The following is a 22,106-nucleotide window of genomic DNA, read 5'->3' as shown; positions in this document are numbered from 1 at the left end:
TTTGCACCACTGCTACCTCCCCTGTTAAAAGATGGGGAACCTTTTGAACATTGCAAGTAGACCCGCATGCCGTAGTTTCTAGGCCAAAAATCTGCTCATTTGTAAACTTCCTAGTACACTGTTTTGGTAGGCAGTACCCCTTTTCTCAACAAAAAAAAAAGCATTCAAATATTCCCCAATCATAAAAAGTTAATGTCCACCTGCAGATAATTGTCCAACAGGTCCTTTTGTCAGGTTTGTGGTTTTAACATTCATATTTTTCAGTTTTGACTTCCTGATCTGTAACAAGATGGGCCCTCACCTTAAAACTTATAGGCACCCTAGGAGAGACTGCTTAGAGTGAAAGGTAACGTGTTATTACACTGTGCCACTTCTAATAATATGCGTTTCAAACACCATAAGCTTGGCCCACTAATTATGTCTGAAAGCAAGGCAGGGTTGATCTTCAACTTTACGCAACAGATTCTCAACAGATTGTTTAAGTGTTAACACTTGGGTGCAGATGTAAGACTGACACGGAAGGGGTCATAGTGGTTGTTTCAGACTTTTATTCCAGTGATCAAAATGAAAATAAAACCCTATCTTGCCTAGCTAAGAGGTGTTTCCCTGACGCAACCAAAAATATTATTGTCTCAGTCAGGATGCCAAATCAAGAGTCCAAAGTCCTATGTCAGAATCCCCTCTCTGTTCCTCACACTTTATGCTAGACTAAATCAAAAGGATATATTCCTGGTCCAGAGGAATGACTCCCATGCCCTGGACAAATGGCGGTTCCTGGTTTGAAAGTTTTCAAAGTACAGTTTCAACTGTTGGGCGAATGTCTCCTTTCCCCAGGCTTCTTCTGCGAAGAGTGGTTTGGATGCTTCTCCAAACTGGTGGATCCATGAACCTGTTTGACAGACCTTGCTCCCTTCTCTGTCAGCTCCCTGTCTCAAACACAGACTTGGTTTATTTGCTTGCAAAGTTCTGGGCTCATATATATATATATTACCCCCAGTCCTCTTCACAGTCTCTTAAATCGCACATGCAGACTTGATTTACTCCCCTGCTAAGTACTTCGTTCACAGGAAATATCACAGTTCTCTTCGTCTTCTCTTCTGATATTAGAGAGCCCAGGGTCACCTTCTCTCTAAGTGCTGTCCAGATGATTAGGTATTCTGGTTACATACTATGCCCTTCTCCTGCAAGCGTCCAAGGCCCCATTCACCTTGTTATAGTGTCTTGATAAAGTTTCTGTTAATGTCCCATAGGGGCTTTTATTTTATTTTCTCTCTCGGCGGGTATCTCCCAGCCGGACCACGTGTTCCTGCAGTGCTGTGCTGCTGGCACTGACCCCAGCTAGCCTCTCAATTTCTTGGCGTGTCCCCTGGACACCGTACTTCTCACTTTACAGCACTCCAGTCTCCCCCTGCTGTTCTCTGCAGTGAGCGACTGCCACGCTCTCATTTCCTCCAGTGAGGATCTGACTCGGGCGAGTCCGTTGTCAGCTTATATATCGGCATCCAGTAAGGTCTGTAGTTTGAGACTAGACCGTACAAGCAAGTTCATCTGTTTGATCCCCACAGATCCGCAGTTTCTTGGTCTGGATCTTCATGACAGTTACCTCTTCTTCCTCATCTCAACCCGTTCTACTTGTGTTTTATAGAAGTACATGGGACAGGAGGTTAGAGCTGAAGAGGGAGGGTGAAGGACAGGTGCAGGTGTTAGGTAGGCGGACACCGCATTCTCCCACCATAGTAGTTACTGGTCCCACAGGAGGTTTCCCATCCCATGAGATCCACCCGCCGAGTGCCAGCCCCAGGGAGACCATTGGCTAGCGGCCTCACCTCCCTTGCCTCATGGGTATGGACTCCCACTACAGACGCAGTGACAACATCCTCGGATTCAACAAACACTACATTTGTGTCTTCCGCTGAGAAGGAGTATATTTTCTTAACAGCGAGAAATATCCCCTGGATTTCAATCCAGTGATTGTTACATCCATTCAACACAAGCAAACATTTCAACGCACCTCAATTGGACTTTATCGAATCAGCAGGTCTGTTCCAGACACTACATTCAAAGCATAAACTCCCATACTGCAGTTTCTTCATACAATATAAAGTAACCCCCCCCAACTAAATAAATCAAAAGAAAGTTTCATCCTGTAGAAATTGTTCAAGAGCGTTAACTTGCCCTTCAACTCCAATGCTGCCCTTTTCAATTCTCACAGACCAAGCTCGGGATAGTTGTGGCAGGGGGATAATACTTCAAACAAACTTCAGCACTATTGGACCACTACACTATGATGGTGATTGCAGTATCGAGATATCCTAACATAATATGTTAAAATGTTACATTGTACCATGCATTATAAAAAGTAATATAATGTAGTTACCGTTTGGCATTTGATCTGGAGTTCCTGTGGGACATGTATGTGAGAGTCCTGTGCAAAAATATTGGCTATTGAAAAAAAATAGAAAGACGACACGGGTAAGAAAAAGGTTTCTAAAGGGAAAAATGGTACACTCCATAAACACGGATACTTACTGCTATGAGATTCCTTGTACGTAAAAATCTATAAATCTGTGTTGGCTCTGAAAAGAAAAAGATTGACATGGGATTAATTTTGGCACACCTAATAACTGAGTTAACGTATTCTACATGCGAAAGAATTAAAATGTAACATTGAAGCACCAAAGAAGGGTATTAAGCTACAAAATTGTTGCCAACTATGCAGTCATAAAATATTTTCAATGTAAATGTTTACTTACGTTAATCAGCATTCATACTACATCCATTACCACCACCAAGTTGGTCTTACGATGCCAAAGCTTTTCCATGTAATAGCATGCCCACAGTACCCATAGGGTGTTTGAGCCCATTTGTGTAATCGCAATATATTTTCATAGACACATGTATGGGATCGGAGGAAGGGGTGGGTGGCCCGGATTAATGGGGTGAGGGGAAGGGGAGGACCCCTTCCACCTCACATGTTAATATAAGAAACTGTTTGAAATCACATTGACAAAGGCACCCACAAAGACTAAACAACTATGAATCGTACAATGCCGCGCAAACGACCCATCCTGAGGGAAAGAAGAGAAGAAAGGACAAACACTCCGGAACTGCAACTAAGAACCACAACAGAACACACCCCCAACAGACAGGATCAAAAATCGAACCAACTCAGAGAAGAGACCAATCACTATTAACTACATACCTCACCGAGAACTGCTCATCAGACCGAACCAACGCAACGCCAGAAGCAGCAACATTAAACAACGTAACAAAATCACGAAGAAGAAGGATGAACACCACCAGAAACAACAAACACACAACCGAAGCGATAACACCTTACATCACCAAAGCTAGAAGAACCTCCAAATCGACAACCGCAAGCCCTGGAAGAAGAACCCGATGAAAACAAAAACCCAAGACAAAACCTAGAAGAACTAGTCGAGGACGCAGACAACCCGAAACCTACACCTCAACAAGATCAGAAGACGACCCTAACAAGAAAAGCCAAACTAAACTACACCTCCAAACTCCACTGCAATCTAATAAACGCAAGATCCATGTCAAAACACTCTACAGAGATCTTCGAACAACTCGAGAACAATGGTATTGACATCCTATTCATCACAGAAACTTGGCTGGACGAAAAAAAAAAAAAAAAAAAAACACTCTGCAAACTTCAAATGCCTTCAAATAAACAGGAAAAACAAAAAGGAGGATGCATCGCAATAGCATTCAAAGAACACCTAAAAATAAGAACAGAAGAACCACTCAACATCCTCAACTGCGAATCCATGGTCATACACCCAACAGCGAGCCCAAAAACCAACATCACATTCATCCTGGTGTGCAAACCAACTTCTGATGCATCCATTGCAGACCACGCGGCCTCCGCCGCAATCAAACACGGGGAGCCGTGTCTGCGCTCCATGACAACAGGACCACATTACGGAAGCAGGGTCAGCTGATTGGCGTGCCGATGCCTGCAGTCCCTCCTCTCCCGCTTTAAAGGGAGAGGGCGACAGCCGCCAGGCAAAGCCACCACTCGGCGAAGGCCATCGGAAAAGGCCTCAGAACCTCCCTGCAGCTCTCTGCTACTCGACGGCGCGGAAGGCGCCACTATGCCACCTCAAACAAGGTAAGGCCTCGTGCCTCAGTGCCAGTATGTACTACCCCTCTTTCAGGGCAGCCCAGATCACCACCATGTGCACCTCGCCAGGCATCTACAGAAACGCACGACTTCGGTCGCACACCCGCCCCACTATCCCCAACACCTATACTCCTAAACCGGCATACCGCAATTTGAGAGTAGGCCTCAGATGTCCACCATCCTCACTCAGACGCTACGCTACCAGGGCTAACTTTACTCCAATAGCAACCCTGTATAATGTAGCCACTTCACCTCAGATCTTCGATACTTTCACCACCAACAAAGCCTCCACGGCCGCTATAAACGTAAAGCCCAATACTAACTGCACTACCACCCAGGCCTAGTGTTGTTTCCATGCTGAATGTTCATGTTACCGCACCCTTGACCAAAGTTGATATTGCTTTGCCTGCCATGCCCAGTGTTGTCTCCATGCTGAATGCTCATGTTACCGCCCCCCACGAACATCGTTGATTCCACACTACCCACTATGCCTGAGCCACCGTCCCCACCCACTAGGCAAGCCACCTCTACACCTCCAACTGCTCATACGCTCAGCTGTGCCCTGCTCAACGCCCACTCCGTACACGCCCACGCCCTTAACATCAATGACCTTATCATCAAGGACAACCTTGATCTCCTAATTCTTACAGAAATCTGCCTCAACGAAAGCTCGGGCCCGGCACCATCTCTGGCCATTCCATCTGGGTATTCTATCTTCAGGAAAGACCACACCTCTCAGAGGGGTGGAGGCGTGGCCCTCATCGCCAGGGAAAACTCTTGCCATCAGAGAAGCGGTAGGGCAACCTGACAATAGTGACTACCTCCCACTAAAGATTAATGTCTCCCCCCAACTGCACAATAACTATGCACATTGTTTACAGACCTCCGGGACCATGCACTGACTTCCACGACACTCATCCTCGCGCTGTCCAACAACATCAAAAAGACCTCCCAGGTCATACTCTTGGGCGATCTTAACATAGGGCTCAACGACCCCAAGGACTCCCATGCCAAATCCCTCAAGAATGCCCTATCCACCCTGGGCTTCGCACAATCTATTTCTGACCCTACCCACCTCAAAGGGCGTACCCTCGATTGGATCAGTCACCATAACTGCTCCCTGCTAATCACTGCCAACACCCCAATGCCCTGGTCTGACCACCACTACATCCAATTCAACCTTAGCACCAAAAGTGGGGCTCTCTCGCCGTCCCTGCCCGGCTACTCTCGCTAGGAGCTCACGGCAACTCACAGTTGAGAACTTAGCACCCTACCTCATCAATCCGGCCCTGCAAGCCACATTCTCCAACAATCCGGAAACCTTACCCAACACCTTCAAAGATGTCATCACCTGAGCAGTGGACACCATCGCTCCAATGACCCTCAAATAAGCCAAGAAAGCCAAACACTAACCCATGGGTCTCCAAAGAACTTCTTGACAACGTGCACAGAAGAGGATTGCCCTCTCCGCATGGAAAGCTAACCCATCTGAAGCCACCAAAAAAGTGTTCAAAGCCATCTCCAAAATCGATCATCCTAGCCAAAGCTGCCTCCTTCAACGCCAGGATTTATGATGGCAAATCTGGGTCTAAGGAAATATTCACCATCTTTAGAGAACTGGAATAATCATCCTCTACACCCCCCCCACCCCGTCATCAAAGATGACAATTGGTGCAATAGTATTCAATCTGCCTCGCTAGAGAAGCTCAACACTCTTCAAACTAAAATTTGTGGCCACCAAAAAGCCCTCTCCAGCCTCATAGCTAGGCTGCATTCTGAAACCACCACGACTACCAAGTCCATTTCCTCTCCACCATTTGACTTCAAAGACATCACTGAGCTAGAGGTCATCACCCTGCTCAACTCCATCAAACCTAATTGTAAGGGAGATGCCTGTCCAGCTAGTCTCATCAAAGACTCAGCACCAGTCCTAGCTCCCTTCCTAACAGCATTTATCAACTCTTCTTCCCAGTCGGGCCATGTACAATGGGTACGCCCACTCCTCAAAAAAACCCTTGCTGGACCCAACGGTCCCAGGGAACTATAGGCCCATCACGTACCTTTCTTACTCAGAATTCTGGACAAAGCAGCCTACCTGTAAGTCCAAAGGTTCCTTGAAGAAAACCGTCTCCTCTGCCTGCGGCAATCTGGTTTCCGCACACGACATGGTACCGAACCAGCTCTCCTGGACTTAAACCAAATGGACGATCTTAGAGACGCAGGAAAACCTGCTGTCCTATTGCTCCTGGATCTATCCGCTGATTTTAACTTGGTGGACCACAACACCCTGTGCCACCATCTAGCCACCCGAGCCAACTTCTCCCCCAAGGCCTGTCAATGGATCACCTCCTTTCTCAAAGAAAGGGCCATGAAAGTCTTTTCTGACTCAGCCTGTGCGCTCCCAGCCACATCACCTGCGGTGTTCCACAGGGATCATGCATCGCGCCCACGCTCTACAACCTCTTCACGAGGCCTATGTTCAGCATCCTTGATTCCCTGGGCATCTCATATACAAACTATGCGGATGACACGCAGGTACACATCCCACTCACGGGTGATTACCTGGCGGATACTAAAACCATCACCACCATCTATTCCACTATCCAATCGTGGATGGCAGAGAACTGGCTCTGCCTCAGTGAAAAAAAATGAACTCCTCCTTATATGGTCACCCTGTACCATGGGTAACCTCAGTGATCAGTAAGTTTCTTTCACTATTGACAACATTCCCATCAAGGTCTCCAATTACGTGAAGACACTCAGTCTACCTGGACTCCGATCTGTCCATGGATAGACAGATCAATGCCATTGCCGCTTCCTAAGCCTACTATTCTAAAGTCCTCAACGCCTCCAGGCCCTTCCTGTCGCGCCAAAACTGCCTCACCATTGCCAGGGCAATAATCGGATCAAGGCTAGACTACTGCAATGCCCTTCGCGTTGGGACCTCCAATAAAAACATTGCCAAACTTCAGCTAGTCCAAAATAATGCACGCAGGGCAGCCACAGGCACCGCAAGAAGAGATCACATCTCTGAAACCAGAAGACAGGCCCACTGGCTCCCTGTCAAAGAGAATGGTCTTCAAAACACTCCCCCTCACCCACAAATGCCTCCATGAACTTGCTCCTCCCTACCCGACCCAAAGAATCACCAAGCACACTGCCACAAGACCCTGAAGAAAGTGCTACTCCAACACGATTGTCATGCCTAAAACGCGCAAGGTGCGCGCCGGTGGCACCAGTATTCCTACCCAGGAAGCCACGCACTGGAACGTACTGCCACCTCACGTAAGAATGATTGAGTCCCACCAAGCCTTCCGCAAAGGCATCAAAACCAAGCTCTTTGTATGAAATGCACCCTAAATCATTATGTATCTGTATAACTCATTTCAAGCATCTTGTGTATCCTTGCCTGCATCTGTGTAACCAAGAGACCTCTGGTCACCTGTATATTCTCTGAATATTCTCTATATCCTAAGTCCAATAACTTCTTGTAACAGCGCCTCAATGCCCGGGGGCTGCAAGTGCGCTATACAAATGCAAATAAATAAATCCTACATCAACAACTTCATAGAAGCCATCACCAACATAGCCATCAACCACGAACACCTAATCATCCTGGCGGACTTCAACATCTGGTTCGAAGACAATGACGCCAACTCCCAAAACGCATTGACTGAACAACTCACCACACCATGAAACTACGACAACTAGTAAAAGGGACAACACACTCGACAGGACACGCTCTGGACGCAATTGTCACAGAGGAAAAACTCATCACCACGGAACTGCCAATACAAATACTGTGGAGCGACCATCTCATCATCCCATTCGTAATCACTATGCCTACGAAAGTCTGCATCTAACCTCCTAAACACAACCACCACAAAAAGAAACTGAAAAGACGTCAAAGAAAGCAACCTATTCGAACAACTGGAGTTAACCAAGCCCTCAACAACAGAACTAGAGCTAGCTGACCTAGACGAGAAAGAGATTACACAAATGGATTGCAGATACAATTGACCTGATGGCCCTAGAAAAACCATTCACACCATCAAAAAATAAAAGAGCAATGGCAAAATGGTTTACCCCACTATTAAGCACCATGAAAAAGGAAAACAAAAAGATGGAACTGGAATGGAGGAAAGATTACAATCTAGACAAAAAAAACACTGTTCCAAAAGCAAATCCGTGCATACCAGAAGGAAACGCAAGGCAAAAAGAAGGCATTATGACAGAATCACAAATGCCACCAACACACAAAGAAGAACAAGTTACTTTCTTACCTGGTAACGTTCTTCCGATGGGATGGTCCGACGACGTATTCCATATCTATGACATGTAATCTCCACAGCTGTGCTGCTTCGGAAACTTTTTTCGGTGTCTGCGTCCTGCCTCGATGGAAGTCGATGCGCCGTAGTCGAGGACCTCCTCCGATGTCTGACGTCATCCGATGTGATAAGTAGGACGCACGATGCCCGTAGCCTCAGTTGTAGTTTTGTCCCCCAGAACGTGCGACATTAGTCAACTGCCAGTCAGACACAAAGCCTTGCGGAACGTAAGCTGCAATCGCAAAAGAAATTCTGCAGCGGGGAAGGCAGGGCGGGAGCGATATGGAATACGTCATCGGACCATCCCATCGAAAGAACGTTACCAGGTAAGAAAGTAACTTGTTCTTCGAGGGGATTGGGTCCTCCGACGTATTCCATATCTATGACAGACTCCCAAAGCAGTACCAGAGCAAGGAGGAGGGAAAGAATTTAGAATCAAAATTTAGAATAGCCAATCAAATAGCAGAGCAAAGGACCGCCTTGCCAAAGGCCAGATCCTGTCCTCGGATGGAATCGAGGGAATAGTGACGTACAAATGTATGTACTGAAGCCCAGGTGGCTGCATCACAGATGTTGCGAATAAGAACACCCCTCTGCAGGGCAGTAGATGCAGCCATACCCCTGGTAGAATGGGCCCGCAAGCCAGCCGGTGGGTCCTTACCCGCCAAGCGGTAACACTCCGAGATGGCCAAAATAATCCAGCGAGACAGTGTTTCGTCACAGCTTGCCCCAAACGCTTTCCAGCGTAACCAATAAAGAGTTGATCGTCCACTCTGACCCCGGACATGCGTGAAACATAAAAGCTTAAAGCTCTCCTAGGATCAAGCCTATGGAGCCTCTCCTCTTCCTTACCAGGATGTGGAGGAGGATAGAATGCCGGAAGAACAACCTTCTGGGCCAAATGAAATTCCGTCACTACCTTCGGAAGAAAAGAAGGACGAACTCTAAGGACAACCCTGTCCTTGTGAAATACAGTGAAGGGTGGCTTAACTGAAAGTGCCTGTAACTCACTCACTCTGCGAGCGGAAGTAACCGCAACTAAGAACAGTTTTCAGAGTTAACAGCCTCAAAGGGCAAGAATGTAAAGGCTCAAACGGAGCACCCATAAGAAACTTAAGAACAAGGTTTAAATCCCAACCGGGCACCAGGAAAGGTGACGGAGGGAACACATTAGTGAGCCCTTTCAGAAACTGTGAAATTAAAGGGATTTTAAAGTAAGAACACTCTCCAGACGAGCGCTTAAAGATGGACAGCGCCGCCAGGTAACCTTTAATGGTACCCACTTGCAAGCCCCTGTGGGCCAAAGAAAGTAAAAAGGACAGAACCATGGAGATGTCACATGCAAAAGGATCCACATTCTGAACTCTGCACCAGTCGCAGAACTTACGGCAACGGTATAGAGACTTTGTTGCTGGCCTTCCGGCCGAAAGCAACACCTCCATCACGTCTTCAGGGAGGTCCCAATCCTTATACCGCAACCTTTCAGAAGCCAAGCGTGAAGGTTGAGGGATCTGACCTCTGGATGGAGAACCTGACCCCCCTCCCGTGAGAGCAGATCGGCTCGGTAGGGAAGACGACGTGGAGGGCAGATGGACAAGTCGAGAAGGTCCGGGTACCACATCCTCCGAGCCCACGCCGGAGCAATGAGGATCATCCGGGAACCGAACTTCCGTAACCTCCGCAGCACTTGCGGGATGACGGGGACTGGAGGAAACGCGTACAGCAGCGCGAATGACCACTCCACCACGAACCTGTCTCCTAAGGCTCCTTTTGGAGGAAATTCCCGCAAGTAAAACCTTTCGCACTTCCGGTTGACACTGGAGGCGAAGAGATCCACTTGAGGGGTCTCACAAAGGGCGAAGATCTCCAGGAGAATCTCCTGAGCCAACTCCCACTCGTGAGAGATCACGCTCTGCCTGCTCAGAGCGTCCGCCGTCACGTTTTCGTCTCCGGCCAGATGAACCGCCGAGATCGAAACTTCCTGCTGGATGGCCCAGAACTCGAGCTGCATCGCCTCCCTGCACAGATGAAGTGACCCTGCCCCCCCCCCTTTTTGTTGAGGTAGTGGCATGGCCACTGTGTTGTCTGTGAGGATCAGGACACTCTTTCCTCGCACAGTCGGCAGAAAAGCCTTCAGGGCTAGCCTGACGGCCCTCAGCTCCAACAGATTGATATGGAGTCTGGACTCCGAAGGAGACCAACGACCGCTGACTGTCAGCCCGTTGGCATGAGCTCCCAATCCCGTGAGGGATGCATCCGTCACGATCGTCACCTCCGGCCAGGGAAGCCAAAATGGAGCCCCCTTCATCAAGTTGCCTTCGACGGCCCACCACAGAAGGTCCCGGGCGACCGAGGGCGGCACCTGAACCGGGTCCGACATCCTGCCGGAGGACTGCGACCATTGCGTCTTGAGTGCCCACTGCAAAGATCTCATCCGCAGGCGAGCCCCTGGCACCAGAAGAATGCAGGATGCCATGAGGCCGAGCAACCTCAAGAACTCGAACGCTGGGAGCGTCTGGGCATGCTGAAACTTGTGCACCATCTGCTGAATGTGAAGAGCCCTCACCTGGGGAGGAAAACACTGCCCCAGGGAAGTGTCGAGCACTGCTCCGATGTACTGGAGCCGCTGTGTTGGCGTCAAATGGGACTCCTTTAAATTGAGGGAGAAGCCCAGCCTGTGAAGGGAGTGGCAGGTGACGGACAGATGATCCAGGACTTGCTCGGGAGAGCTCCCCCTGATCAACCAATCGTCCAGGAAGGGGTAGACGTGAATCCCCCCTTGCCTGAGATGCGCTGCCACCACCACGATGAGCTTGGTGAAAACCGTCGGGCGGAGGTCAATCCGAACGGCAGGACCCGAAACTGAAAGTGCGAGTCGCCAACCGCGAACGTCAGGTACTTCTTGTGCTTGGGATGGATCGGCACATGGAAGTAAGCATCCTTGAGGTCGAGTGACACCAACCAGTCCTGAAGCTGAAGGGCCTGGAGGACTTGAGAGAGAGTAACAATCTTGAACTTGTCCTTCCTGAGGAGTTTGTTCAAACTGCGCAAGTCCATGATGGGTCTCAATCCCCCGTCTTTCTTCGAAATCAAAAAATAAAGGGAATGCCATCCCTTGTTCCTCTCCGCTACAGGCACCAGTTCTATGGCGCCTTTCTCCAGCAGGGCTTGAATTTTCTGCGCAAGGAGCGGATCCGGACTCTGCAAAGAGAGGTTCCCCGGTGGATTGTCGCGAGGCCTGTGCCGAAAGGGAAGACAGTAGCCGTGGGTTATGATCTCCAGAACCCACACATCTGAAGTAATGGCTTGCCACTCTACAAGATGCTGCGCCAGCCTTCCCCCAACCGGCGAACCATGGGACATGGCCTCATGACTGAGTGGGAGCGGCTGCGGCGTTACCTGAGAGCAAAGAGGCAACTGCCCGAGCGGCCTCGGCACCACGGGTACCCTGTCGTCCACCTCTGGTACCGCTGCGCTGGCATCTTTGACTGCCAGCTCCTCTCGCTTTACTGAAGGACGAGTAATAGCGAAAGGAACCACCCCTCCACTGCTGTCCCCTAGGACGAAAAGGCGGAGGTTGGCGAACTGCAGCGCCCAACGACTTCGCTGCAGCTTTTGAGGTCTGCAACCTCTCAAGGCTCTCGTCAGCCTTGCTGCCAACGCATTCAGCTAAGTCCAAACCCGACTGAACGGACTCACACATGGCATCCTTACCATCCTGGACCATAGCAAGGAAACCATCCCGTTCGTCCCCTTCGGGAATATGTTCAGCCGCTAACGCAACACAGTTCCACAGAGTGTGTGTGAAACGGGACAAGGCACAAATGGAGTTGGCCGCCTGTAGCGCCATACCACCAGAAGAAAACACTTTCTTCGCCCAGCCATCAAAACGTTTGTCATCCCCATCAGGAGGGATGGTAGGGTACGACGCCTGCTTTGCCGGGACCGTGGCCGCCTGCACCACCAAACTCTCCGGAGTGGGGTGCCTGGTCAAGTAGCAGGGGTCGCTACTGGCTGGACGGTATTTTCGCGACAAGGATCTGCCCACCGCCGGGAGACTCTCCGGAGCAGTCCAAGTCGCTACCGCCCTTCTCTGTAAAGCCATATGGAACGGCAGTACCGGGTCAGTTGGGGGACCAACATCAAGGATCAAGGATGTCCGTTAGATCATCCTGCACAAACTCCCCTGGGGGAGCAGACCATCCCAAGTACTCAGAAACCCTAGCCATAAGGCGCCGGTACGAGGAATCGGCATGAGAGCCAGGCTCAGGCCTACAAAACTCCACCTCCGGAGAGGTGTCCAGTCCACTGGCATCATGCAGTGACTGCCTCAAATCGTCAAACTGACTATGGCCCGAGACAATTTCATCTGGAACCTGGCTAGGAACCAGGCCATCAGAATCCTTATCCGCCTCTGAAATATATTCCAGGTGGCGAAAAGAAGGCACCCGAGAGTGCTTGCTCTTAACCAGAGCCTTCCTAGGGGGTTCCCCCGTGCCACGGGGTACCTCCGACACGAAAGGCGTCGATCACGTCGAGCGAATCGGCGCCGGCGTCGAGAGAACAGGCATCGGCGCCGAGAGGATTTGCGTCGAGGAAATCGGTGTCGACGTCGGATGCAGCGCCGCCAGCATCGGTGGCGTCGACACAGCCCTCGAAACCGGAGCCCCGAGCGTGTCCTTCGACTACCTGAGCGTCGCCGGCTTCGACGACTTCCTCGGAGCCGGAGCCTCGAGAAAGCCTGTCGACGCCCGCGACGCCTCAGACGTCGATGTCTTCCTCGAAGACCTCACAGGTGCACACGGTCTCGAACGCGTGGAGGACCGGGACCTGGAACGGGTACGTCGAGAACGAGTCTCCTTGTCCGAACGGGACCTCTCCCGTGACTCGTGCCGACCACTCTTGCGAGCGGTGTCTCTCGACCTCTCACGACCGACCCCACTCAGGGGCGCGGACGGCTTAGTACCCTGCGACTCGAGAATCGCCAGCATTTGGTTCCCGAAGGAAGCCCATTCCTCCGGCGTCGCACGGCTGGTGGGTAAGCGACGTGCCGGGCAGAGTCCTCCGAAGAGGACCTGGAAGACGACCGGTGTCGGCGCTTCCGAGAATGCCTCGAAGAGGCTGAGTGGCGAGACCGACTCCTAGAAGGAGACCCACGAGACTTCCGACGATGACGCGGAGAGTCACCCCTCGAATCATCCGTCGAAAGCCCCGCAGACTTCGACTTCCGGGGCTTGGACACCCGACCTACCGACAACTTCTTCTTACGTTCGCGTAAGGCTTTGGACGTGAGCGACTGGCAGTCGATACAGTCATCCGTGTCGTGGGCCTCCCCGAGGCACCAGAGGCAGGCGTCGTGCGAGTCCGTCACCGACATCTTGGACCCACACTCCCCGCACTTCTTGAAGCCCGGACGCGGGGTCGAAGACGAAGTAGAAGACATCTTCACACGAAGGATTTTCACAAAAACGAACAGGTTCGAAGAACCGAGAAGAACAGAACTCCAAAGAGTCGAGGCGTTAACCGAGATTCACGAAGCAACACGTTCGCGGAAAAAACGGAACCGAGGCTACGGGCGTCGTGCGTCCTACTTATCACATCGGATGACGTCGGAGGAGGTCCTCGACGACGGCGCATCGACGTCATTGACGCAGGAGCCGAAAAAGGTTTCCGAAGCAGCACAGCTGTGGTGATTACATGTCATAGATATGGAATACGTCGGAGGACCCAAACCCCTCGAAATGTTGCACATCATTAAAGAAATGATAAACCCACTAGCCTGTGACAACGCCCCACCCCCCTCGGAGAAACTCTGCAATGATCTTGCAGACCACTTAAAAAAAAAAATTTAAAAATAATCCGACAAACCATCCAACAGAGGCCAAACATCAGCAACATACAACCAAACAAACCTATCTCAGAACTGCAGCACAAACTCAATAACTTTCCTGAAATATCAGCAGAGATATTCGCAATGCTGGTAAAACACAGCAAGAAAGCGGGTTCACCGATGGATCCCTGTCCCCCGGACATCTACAAATCAATCCTCGCACAAGGAACTCCAGCAGAATACTACAGAAACCTTCTAAATCTATCACTAGCAACAGGAACCGTACCAAGGATCTTCAAATCAGCTTACATCAAACCACATCTGAAAAACAAGCAGCGACGTAGATGACCTCTCCAACTACAGACCAATCTCTAACATCCCCTACCCGTCAAAACTCCTCGAAACCTACGTATACAAACTAACCCAGGAACACGTTGAAAAACACCACCTGCTAGACCAAGCTCAAGTCGGCTTCAGACCCACAAGAGGTACAGAAACAACACTACTATCCAACTGGGACGACCTAAAAACAAACGCAGACTCCAACACAACATCAGCCCTTATTCTACTCGACCTCTCCGCAGCCTTCGACACAGTTAGCCATGACACCCTAACCAAAAGATTAGAAGACATAGGCATAACAGACACAGCACTACGCTGGACTAAATCATTCCTAGCAGACAGAACAGAAACCTTTTGGATTAAACCCTTCAAATCCACCCCACGAGTTAACGACTGTGGAGGGCCACAAGGATCCTCACTATCACCACTGTACTTCACATCTACCAAACCCCAGTTATCAGAATCTTCAAGAAACAACATCACATGCTACAACTACGCAGACGATGCTCAAATCATCTACAAAATCAAAGACACCCAAGCCGATCATTCAAACGTAACCAACTGTCTAAAAGAAGTCTTCAACTAGATGAATGCCAACAACCTAAAAATCAACCCAGGAAAAACAGAAATCATGATCATATCCAAAGGCCAAGAGAAGGAAACCGCCATCCCGTGGCCAACGGAAATGGGAACCGCACCATCAACGTCTAAGGTAGTAAAAAATCTGGGAGTCCTAACCTTAGAACCGCAAATAAACTCAGTCAAGAAATGCTTCTTCCTCCTCCACACAGCAAGAAAAATACTACCTTTTCCTCTCCTTCACACACAAAACACTCACTATCGTCGCTCTCATCATGTCAAGAATCAACTATGCAAACAAACAGCCTCTACCTCGGAATACCTACTGAAGAAGCTACAACGGATCCAAAACACAGCAGCCAGACTACTCCTCAAACTATCCAGAAGAGACCACATCACCCCTGCCCTAAAACACTACACTGGCTCCCAGTAAAACATTGTATCACCTTCAAAACAATGCATAACGCACAGGGCAATCTGCGGAAAAGGAGCAGAATTCCTACAAAAGGAAATAATCTACAAGCCAACGAGACCCCTCAGGTCAACCAACGAAATCTGCCTGGAACTAAAACCATACATTAAGAAAAAACTCTGAGGAACCGCCTTCTACCACTTAGCCGCAAAAACCAGGAACAACATCCCAAAAGAAATAAGTAACACCAAAGATCACCTAAAATTCAGAAAATGACTAAAAACCTGGCTCTTCAATACCAGAGACTAAAACTGAAACCGTAAGATAAAATGACTAAACGGGAAAGGACATTGACAAGCTCCCAGAACCGACTGAGAAGCACCGACGGCACCTGGCCTCGAATGCAGAACGGGCACGGACCTTCCAGAGGCACATGATGCCCAAGCACCCCATCGGGTGAGATTACGCAAGCCCAACTCCTCAATTCAGGATAGAGATGCCAACTAACCAATACCACTAACAATTTCCTCCTCTGCATACACCTCAAATTCCAAACCAAACACAAACCTCCAGCACAACAAACCGCACAAACTTCACTACACAGCAACAACAAAACAAAACAAAAAAAAAAAAAAAAAAAGACTTGCACAACAGTACACAACGACTACCGGCCGCAAACACCCCAGGCCCACCCGACGGACCCACCGCACACCCATCACTGCACTCTTGAACTTTTTCAGCCTCCTCCCACTAACTCAATTACCCTCCCTCCCTCCCTCCCTCTTTCAGAGCCGCCAGGGGACCGCTCCGGTGGCGATGGTGAGCGGTACAAATGTCCTTTAACATTAACAAAATGCTGCCTTTCAAATAAAGACATAAACCTGGGTAATGCCTCCGCCAACGGCAAACAAACCATGATCTGTGGAAGAGAAGGGCCAAAAGGTGAGAGGAAAGAATTAGGAGTAGAATAAGAATGGACTGACCAACTAAACGGCAAAGTTGGGTTGAGGGGGGGGGGGGGGGGGGTGGCATGTTCGTTTTAGTTGGAGCACGTTTATAAGTCAGGTAGAACGCTGACCATTAAGATGGGGGAATACAAACTGCTTTTAGAGCAAAGCCTTTTTTGGAAGGCAGATCTTTGATAAATTCTACTGCTACCCAGTAATGTAGAGCATGATTGTGTGATGGATTAAATAAATAATCAAGAGTGCCCTTTAAGTGTGGTGCTTTTTTCATCATACAAGTTCTAAAACGTCCCAGCAGAGAGAATGAAGAGAGTGCCAAGTCGAATGACAAAAGTGCCAACATCAAGGGTTAGTACGAAAAAGAGAAGGAGGCAAAGGGAAATAAGAGCAAGCTGGATCCTGCAAGGGGCATCATTGTGCTTTTTCCATTGGGTGAGGGATGCAATTAGCTGGTCTCTATTAGATGTGCATGGAAGTCATAGTAGTGACTTATTCCTCAAACTATAAGAGAGTCCTGACATCCCAGTGGATGAAGCGCTAGAGCAACTGGAACCAATGATAGCTTGTGCTGATCCGCTATACCCTATCTTCCAAATGATACCCAATTGATTGAAGTCTAATAGGATAATGGCCTTGACCACAGCAGGACAGATGTGCTAAAACAAATAGTTTAATTATTGATCAATCTTGTGACTGTGTTCCGAGTCTTATTCTTCCAAACCAGCGCTATTCTAATAATAGAAATTAGTCACTAAAAAGTAAAGCAGGACTAAAACAGACCAATGACTGTCCACATACTGTATGATTGTATTACACTAAAATAATATAAACATTTTAAAAATGATTCAAAGTCACTAAACAGTAAATAAGGCTAAAACAAAACTACGAATATGGATTTTCCGAATGATTGCACCCTGAGCCAATTAAGTAAGACAGTGTAATGCAATTTGGCAAACATGTTTATTATGCATATGCAGGCTATATAAAAAAGGATATTTCTTTTCTTATAAGCTTTAACTTATCAGTCACAAAACTCTGCAGCAACGCAATAAATGCCAACGGTACAATATTGCAACAATTTCTTTGTACCCTCCACGCAACCCCTTCCCCCTTGAAAACTGGAGAACACCCCCCCCCCCCCCCCCCGACTCCTGCCCAGAGTATCCCGGCATCTCCCAACCAGTTGTTCACAGAAAGCACAGGTTCTGCTTGAGACGATGCCGAAACAAGTGGGCTTCCAGGTCTCTGACATATTCAAGGAATGGGGTCCAAGTCTGTGTGTACTTGGGGATAGAATTAGACCGGAGTACCATGATTCTCTCCATGTCCAACATCTCCCGAAACATTTTCGAAGCTAGGAGTAGCTGAGATATTAGTGAGGCTTGAGGGGGTAAGAGCCATCCCCCAGTGTGTCTCCAAGCAACACCAGAGTGTCCAGGGGAAGCTGGGTGCCAGTTATTTCTTTGATCTGTGCCAAGACTTCCTTCCAGTATACAGCTATAATGGGACAAGAACACCACATGTGTAGCATGCTTCCCACAACTCCCCATGCCAGCACTGATCAGATAACGCTGGGGATATGCAATGGAGCCTTGCCGGCGTAGGGTAGCACCTGTAGAGTTTTATGCCCCTCCCCTCTTTAGCCTGTGTGCACCTGGATATGGAGTGTGTTAGCCATCAGATCTCAGCCCAGGACTCCTCTCAGATTTCTCAACAAACGTCCTGCTCTCACTTGACCATATAAGGATGCTTGATGTCATTCTCTGGGTTTCCCCAAAAACCTGTATAAAATGTGAAACCCGCCCTGACCTTTTGCCTTCTAGCGCCGTGAGTGATCCCTTTAGGGGTCCGGATAGCCACCCTCTTGGTTCCTGGGTTGGTGATCAAATGCCTACGCTGAATATGGCCTTGCATTCAGTGAATGTCAGAGGTTCCCCCTCTTTGAATAGATCTCAGGGTTTTTGTGGGGAGTCCCTCTCCCAATCTGCAAAATCCCCCCTGCCTATGCCCGGGAAAAAGTCTGGGTTATGTGTAACAGATGTGAGAGGGAGCAGTCCCCTTGGGATCTCTAGGAGCCGGTGAGCTATTGTCCCAGTGTGCCAGGGTGATGGCAGTCATGGGCAAGACCCCTCCCACCCCCCTGACCCTGACCTCTGGTCTCTGCCAAAGAATGGAAGCTCAGAGCAGGGTTACCAATTGCGCTTTTTCGATATCCCTCCACCTCGAGGTCAGCATATCTGGTGGTCAGTCTAATAAACAGGGCTATTTGCTCCGTCAGGAAGTAATTTCCCTCGGAAGGGACACCCCAACCCTCCCCCCCCAGTCAGGGCTTTTAACAGGACCTTCTTCGTAATCATTGGACATCTACCCGTCCAGATTAACCTAGTGATTGAGCACTTGGAGCTCCTCAAGATGCCTCGCCCACACCTTTAAGGGTAGCGCTTGAAAAACATACAGGAGTTACGGAAGCAAGGTCGACTTTACAGCCTGAATCCTGCCCAACCACGAAATTGCTTGGTGGTCCGACTGTGTAAGTTGGTATCTGGCTTTTACCAGGCTCAGGACATTAGCAGCTGCAAGCAAGTCAAGAAGTGGCAGTAATTGAGACTCCCAAATACAGCAGTGTCACCCAGCGGTAGACAGGAGTTATCATTGAGCAGGGAGAGGGATTCGCGGGTCTCCGTTATGTTTAGGCCCAAGGATTATCTTTGTTGACCCTAAAGCTAGACATCTCCCCAAATTCTTCTAGGGCCCTCAGTAGCTCAGGCAAAGACCCGAGGGGGTCAGAGAGGAAGCACAATAGATCGGCATGAAGTTCCATTTTGTGCGTTGCTCCTCATTCACAAGGTGCAATCAGCGGATTGTCCCAGATGGGCTGAGCCAGTGGTCCCATCGCCAGGAAGAAAACTAAGGGCAAGAGCAGGCAGCCCGGCCTCGTACTCCTCTCTGCTTGCATGAACTGGGATAACAGGCCATTAACATTTACCCTCATCCTAGGGGCCATGTAGTTGGCCAGTGAAAAATTGATAAAGTTCAGTTGCAGCTTTGTAGAACCCCCTCCATGTAGGACCAATCTATGCCGTCAAAGGCCTTGTTCAGGCGTCTAGGAATAGCAGTACAAAACACTCCGGGATTCCCCTTTTAGCTGCTATTACATCTACAGCTCTGCAGATGTTGTCTTGCACGCCACGCCCCACTATGAAGCCCGTTTTGTCCCGGTCGATCGACTTGGGAAGAACCTCGGTCAGCCTATAGGCAAGTACTTTATCATAGATTTTCGCATCAACGTTTATGAGCGCTACTGGCCTGTACGCCGAGCAATCCGCTCCGTACATACCAGGTTTCAGAAGGAGCGTGGTGGTGGATTCTACCATGGTGTCTGAAACGGCCCCGGACAACTTTTGAACATTAAGTCAAATGGGGGACACCCACTGGTGCAGAAGCTTCATAGAATTGGGCTGAGAAGCAGTTGGGGACACTACGGATAGCTCTCACAACTTCCTGCTCAGTTATTTCTGATTCAAGCACTTGTCGATCGTCAGCCAATAGCTGTGTGAGCCCCGCCTCAGATATACAGCCCATGTTCCAGTCCTGTTCCCCAGGAATCCTAACCCCCCGACACCCTCATGTCCCTAAAATAGTTTTCCATGAGTGCCAATTTGGCCGCATCCTGAGTGACTCCTGCCATAACTATCCTTCAGGGCTGGAATAAATTTGTGCAGAGCGCGCTAGCGCAGCCTTGCCGCCAAGAACCTGTTGGCTTTGTTGCCTCTTACATAGTAGTGCTGACGGGCAGAGAGCAAAGCATGTGCTGCCTCATCCGTAATGTGGACTTCTTTGCAGCAAGCAATTCTTTTAGAGACCTACGCAAGTTAACCGGTTTGTGGTTGGTCTCTAGCTGGCGGACCTCGCTCTCCAGCTCGTCCTCCCTAGCTTTCTAGGCTTTCGCATACACCACCGCCAAGTGTGGAGGCTTATAGCGCCTCGGAGGACCACCTTAGCCGCATCCCAGACTAGCGTCACTAGTTGCTGGAGGAAGTCCTTGTATTTGTGTGTATTTATTGTTCACTTGTTAGGCGCTTATACAGAAAGCAAACACTGTTTTAAAGCGCACATAGGGCAACAGGGTGGGGACAGGGGACGATACAAAATGCAATTACAAAGCTAAAATAATTAACACAAAAATATAAGAGACAATGGGGAGGGGAAGACAAACCTACTATGCCTTGTGGGTGTTCAGAAGGTGCAAGTGCAGAGGGGTGAAGGGTATGGGATAGGTGCTGTGGTTTTCATGGAGAGCAGTAGGTGAAGCACTATGAAGTTAAGTGCAACCTCCAGTGGTGGAGGGTGAGCCGAGGCAAGTGCAGAGGATAGACAGCAGCTAGGATGAGAAGATGTGCACACCAATCAAGCTATTGTGCAATTAGCAGGCGTGAGAGGGAGGGAAGGAAGAGGTGAAGAGGAAGGTCTTGAGGCTTTTCCAGAACTTAAGGAGGCTCTGCTCAAGACGAAGATGGAGGCTGTTCCAAAGTAGGGAGTATGCTGAGGAAAGCCATTGACCACCTGTCCTCGGTTTGGCAAAGCGCTTTACACACAGGTAGTTGGCGCAGGTGTCTAGAGGGGGAATATTTAGTCAGAAATAGTTGCAGATAGAGTGGTCCCCGGCCCCAGACAGCCTTGTGGATGATGCAGAGGCATTTGAATTTAATATTTGCTGCAACCGGGAGCCAGTGTACACTTTGTAGGACAGGAGCGATGCGGTCCCTGGGCTTGTGGCCAAGGATAAGTATTGCTGCCCTATTCTGAATTAGGTGGAGGGAGGGGGGGGGCGGGAATCGCAGAGTGGACGAAGGTGGATTAAGGAGAAGACTATTGCAATAGTCAAGCCTAGAGAGAACCAGAGCCCGGGTAACATTGAACCTCTGGGGGAAGGTGAGGAAAGGTAGAATTTTAAGTGGGACTTTTTGGCAATGTTCTGAGTATGAGGAAGGAAAGAGAGAGAGGAGTCGATTATGCCGAGGTTTCTGGCTTCCGTGGAGGGAGAACGTGGGAGAGCCCATCGGAAGAAGTCTGGTGTCGGCGTCCCAATAGGAAAGATCTCGGTTTTGCTGGCATTGGGGCAGAGATCATGAGAAGTACACCAGGTCAGGAATGATGGTGTGCAAGGGCGTCTGTAGGAAGTTTGAAGAGTTGTGTGTCGTCAGCATAGCACTGGAAGTTGGGGGAGGAGGAAATCGGGGGTGAGTCAGCGTCAGCAGAGTAAGGTAGATATTAAAGAGCCAAGGCGAAATAATGGATACCTGGGGGACGCCACAGGTGGAGAAGGAAGTAGGGGAGGGGTGGGAGTTCCCAGTTTGACTTTGGAGGAGTGGTCAGTTAGGAAGGAGGTCAGCCAGTCCAGTGCCCGCTCCGAGATACCAAGGTTGTCATGAAGCCTTTTTATGAGGATGGAGTGGGTCACTGAAGAGAGATCAAGGATGAGGACAGCAGGGGAGTTGGAATC

The 22,106-nt window shown here is 49.4% G+C and overlaps 1 protein-coding gene across 1 annotated transcript in view; it reads right to left on the bottom strand.

The window, feature by feature from the left end:
* The window catches only part of SUZ12 (SUZ12 polycomb repressive complex 2 subunit), a 1,189,145-nt gene that overhangs the window by 1,101,798 nt on the left and 65,241 nt on the right, over nucleotides 1-22,106 (bottom strand). Inside the window, exons 2-3 of the mRNA XM_069654958.1 lie at nucleotides 2,530-2,576; nucleotides 2,378-2,442 (exon numbers count right to left, since the gene is read on the bottom strand). Coding sequence (XP_069511059.1) covers nucleotides 2,378-2,442; nucleotides 2,530-2,576 — 112 coding nt within the window. The remainder of the gene's footprint in view (nucleotides 1-2,377; nucleotides 2,443-2,529; nucleotides 2,577-22,106) is intronic.

The sequence above is a fragment of the Ambystoma mexicanum genome, chromosome 3q (assembly GCF_040938575.1).
Source record: "Ambystoma mexicanum isolate Mex_15411 chromosome 3q, UKY_AmexF1_1, whole genome shotgun sequence".
Lineage (NCBI taxonomy): Eukaryota > Metazoa > Chordata > Amphibia > Caudata > Ambystomatidae > Ambystoma > Ambystoma mexicanum.
This window is presented reverse-complemented; position numbering and strand designations above follow the sequence as displayed.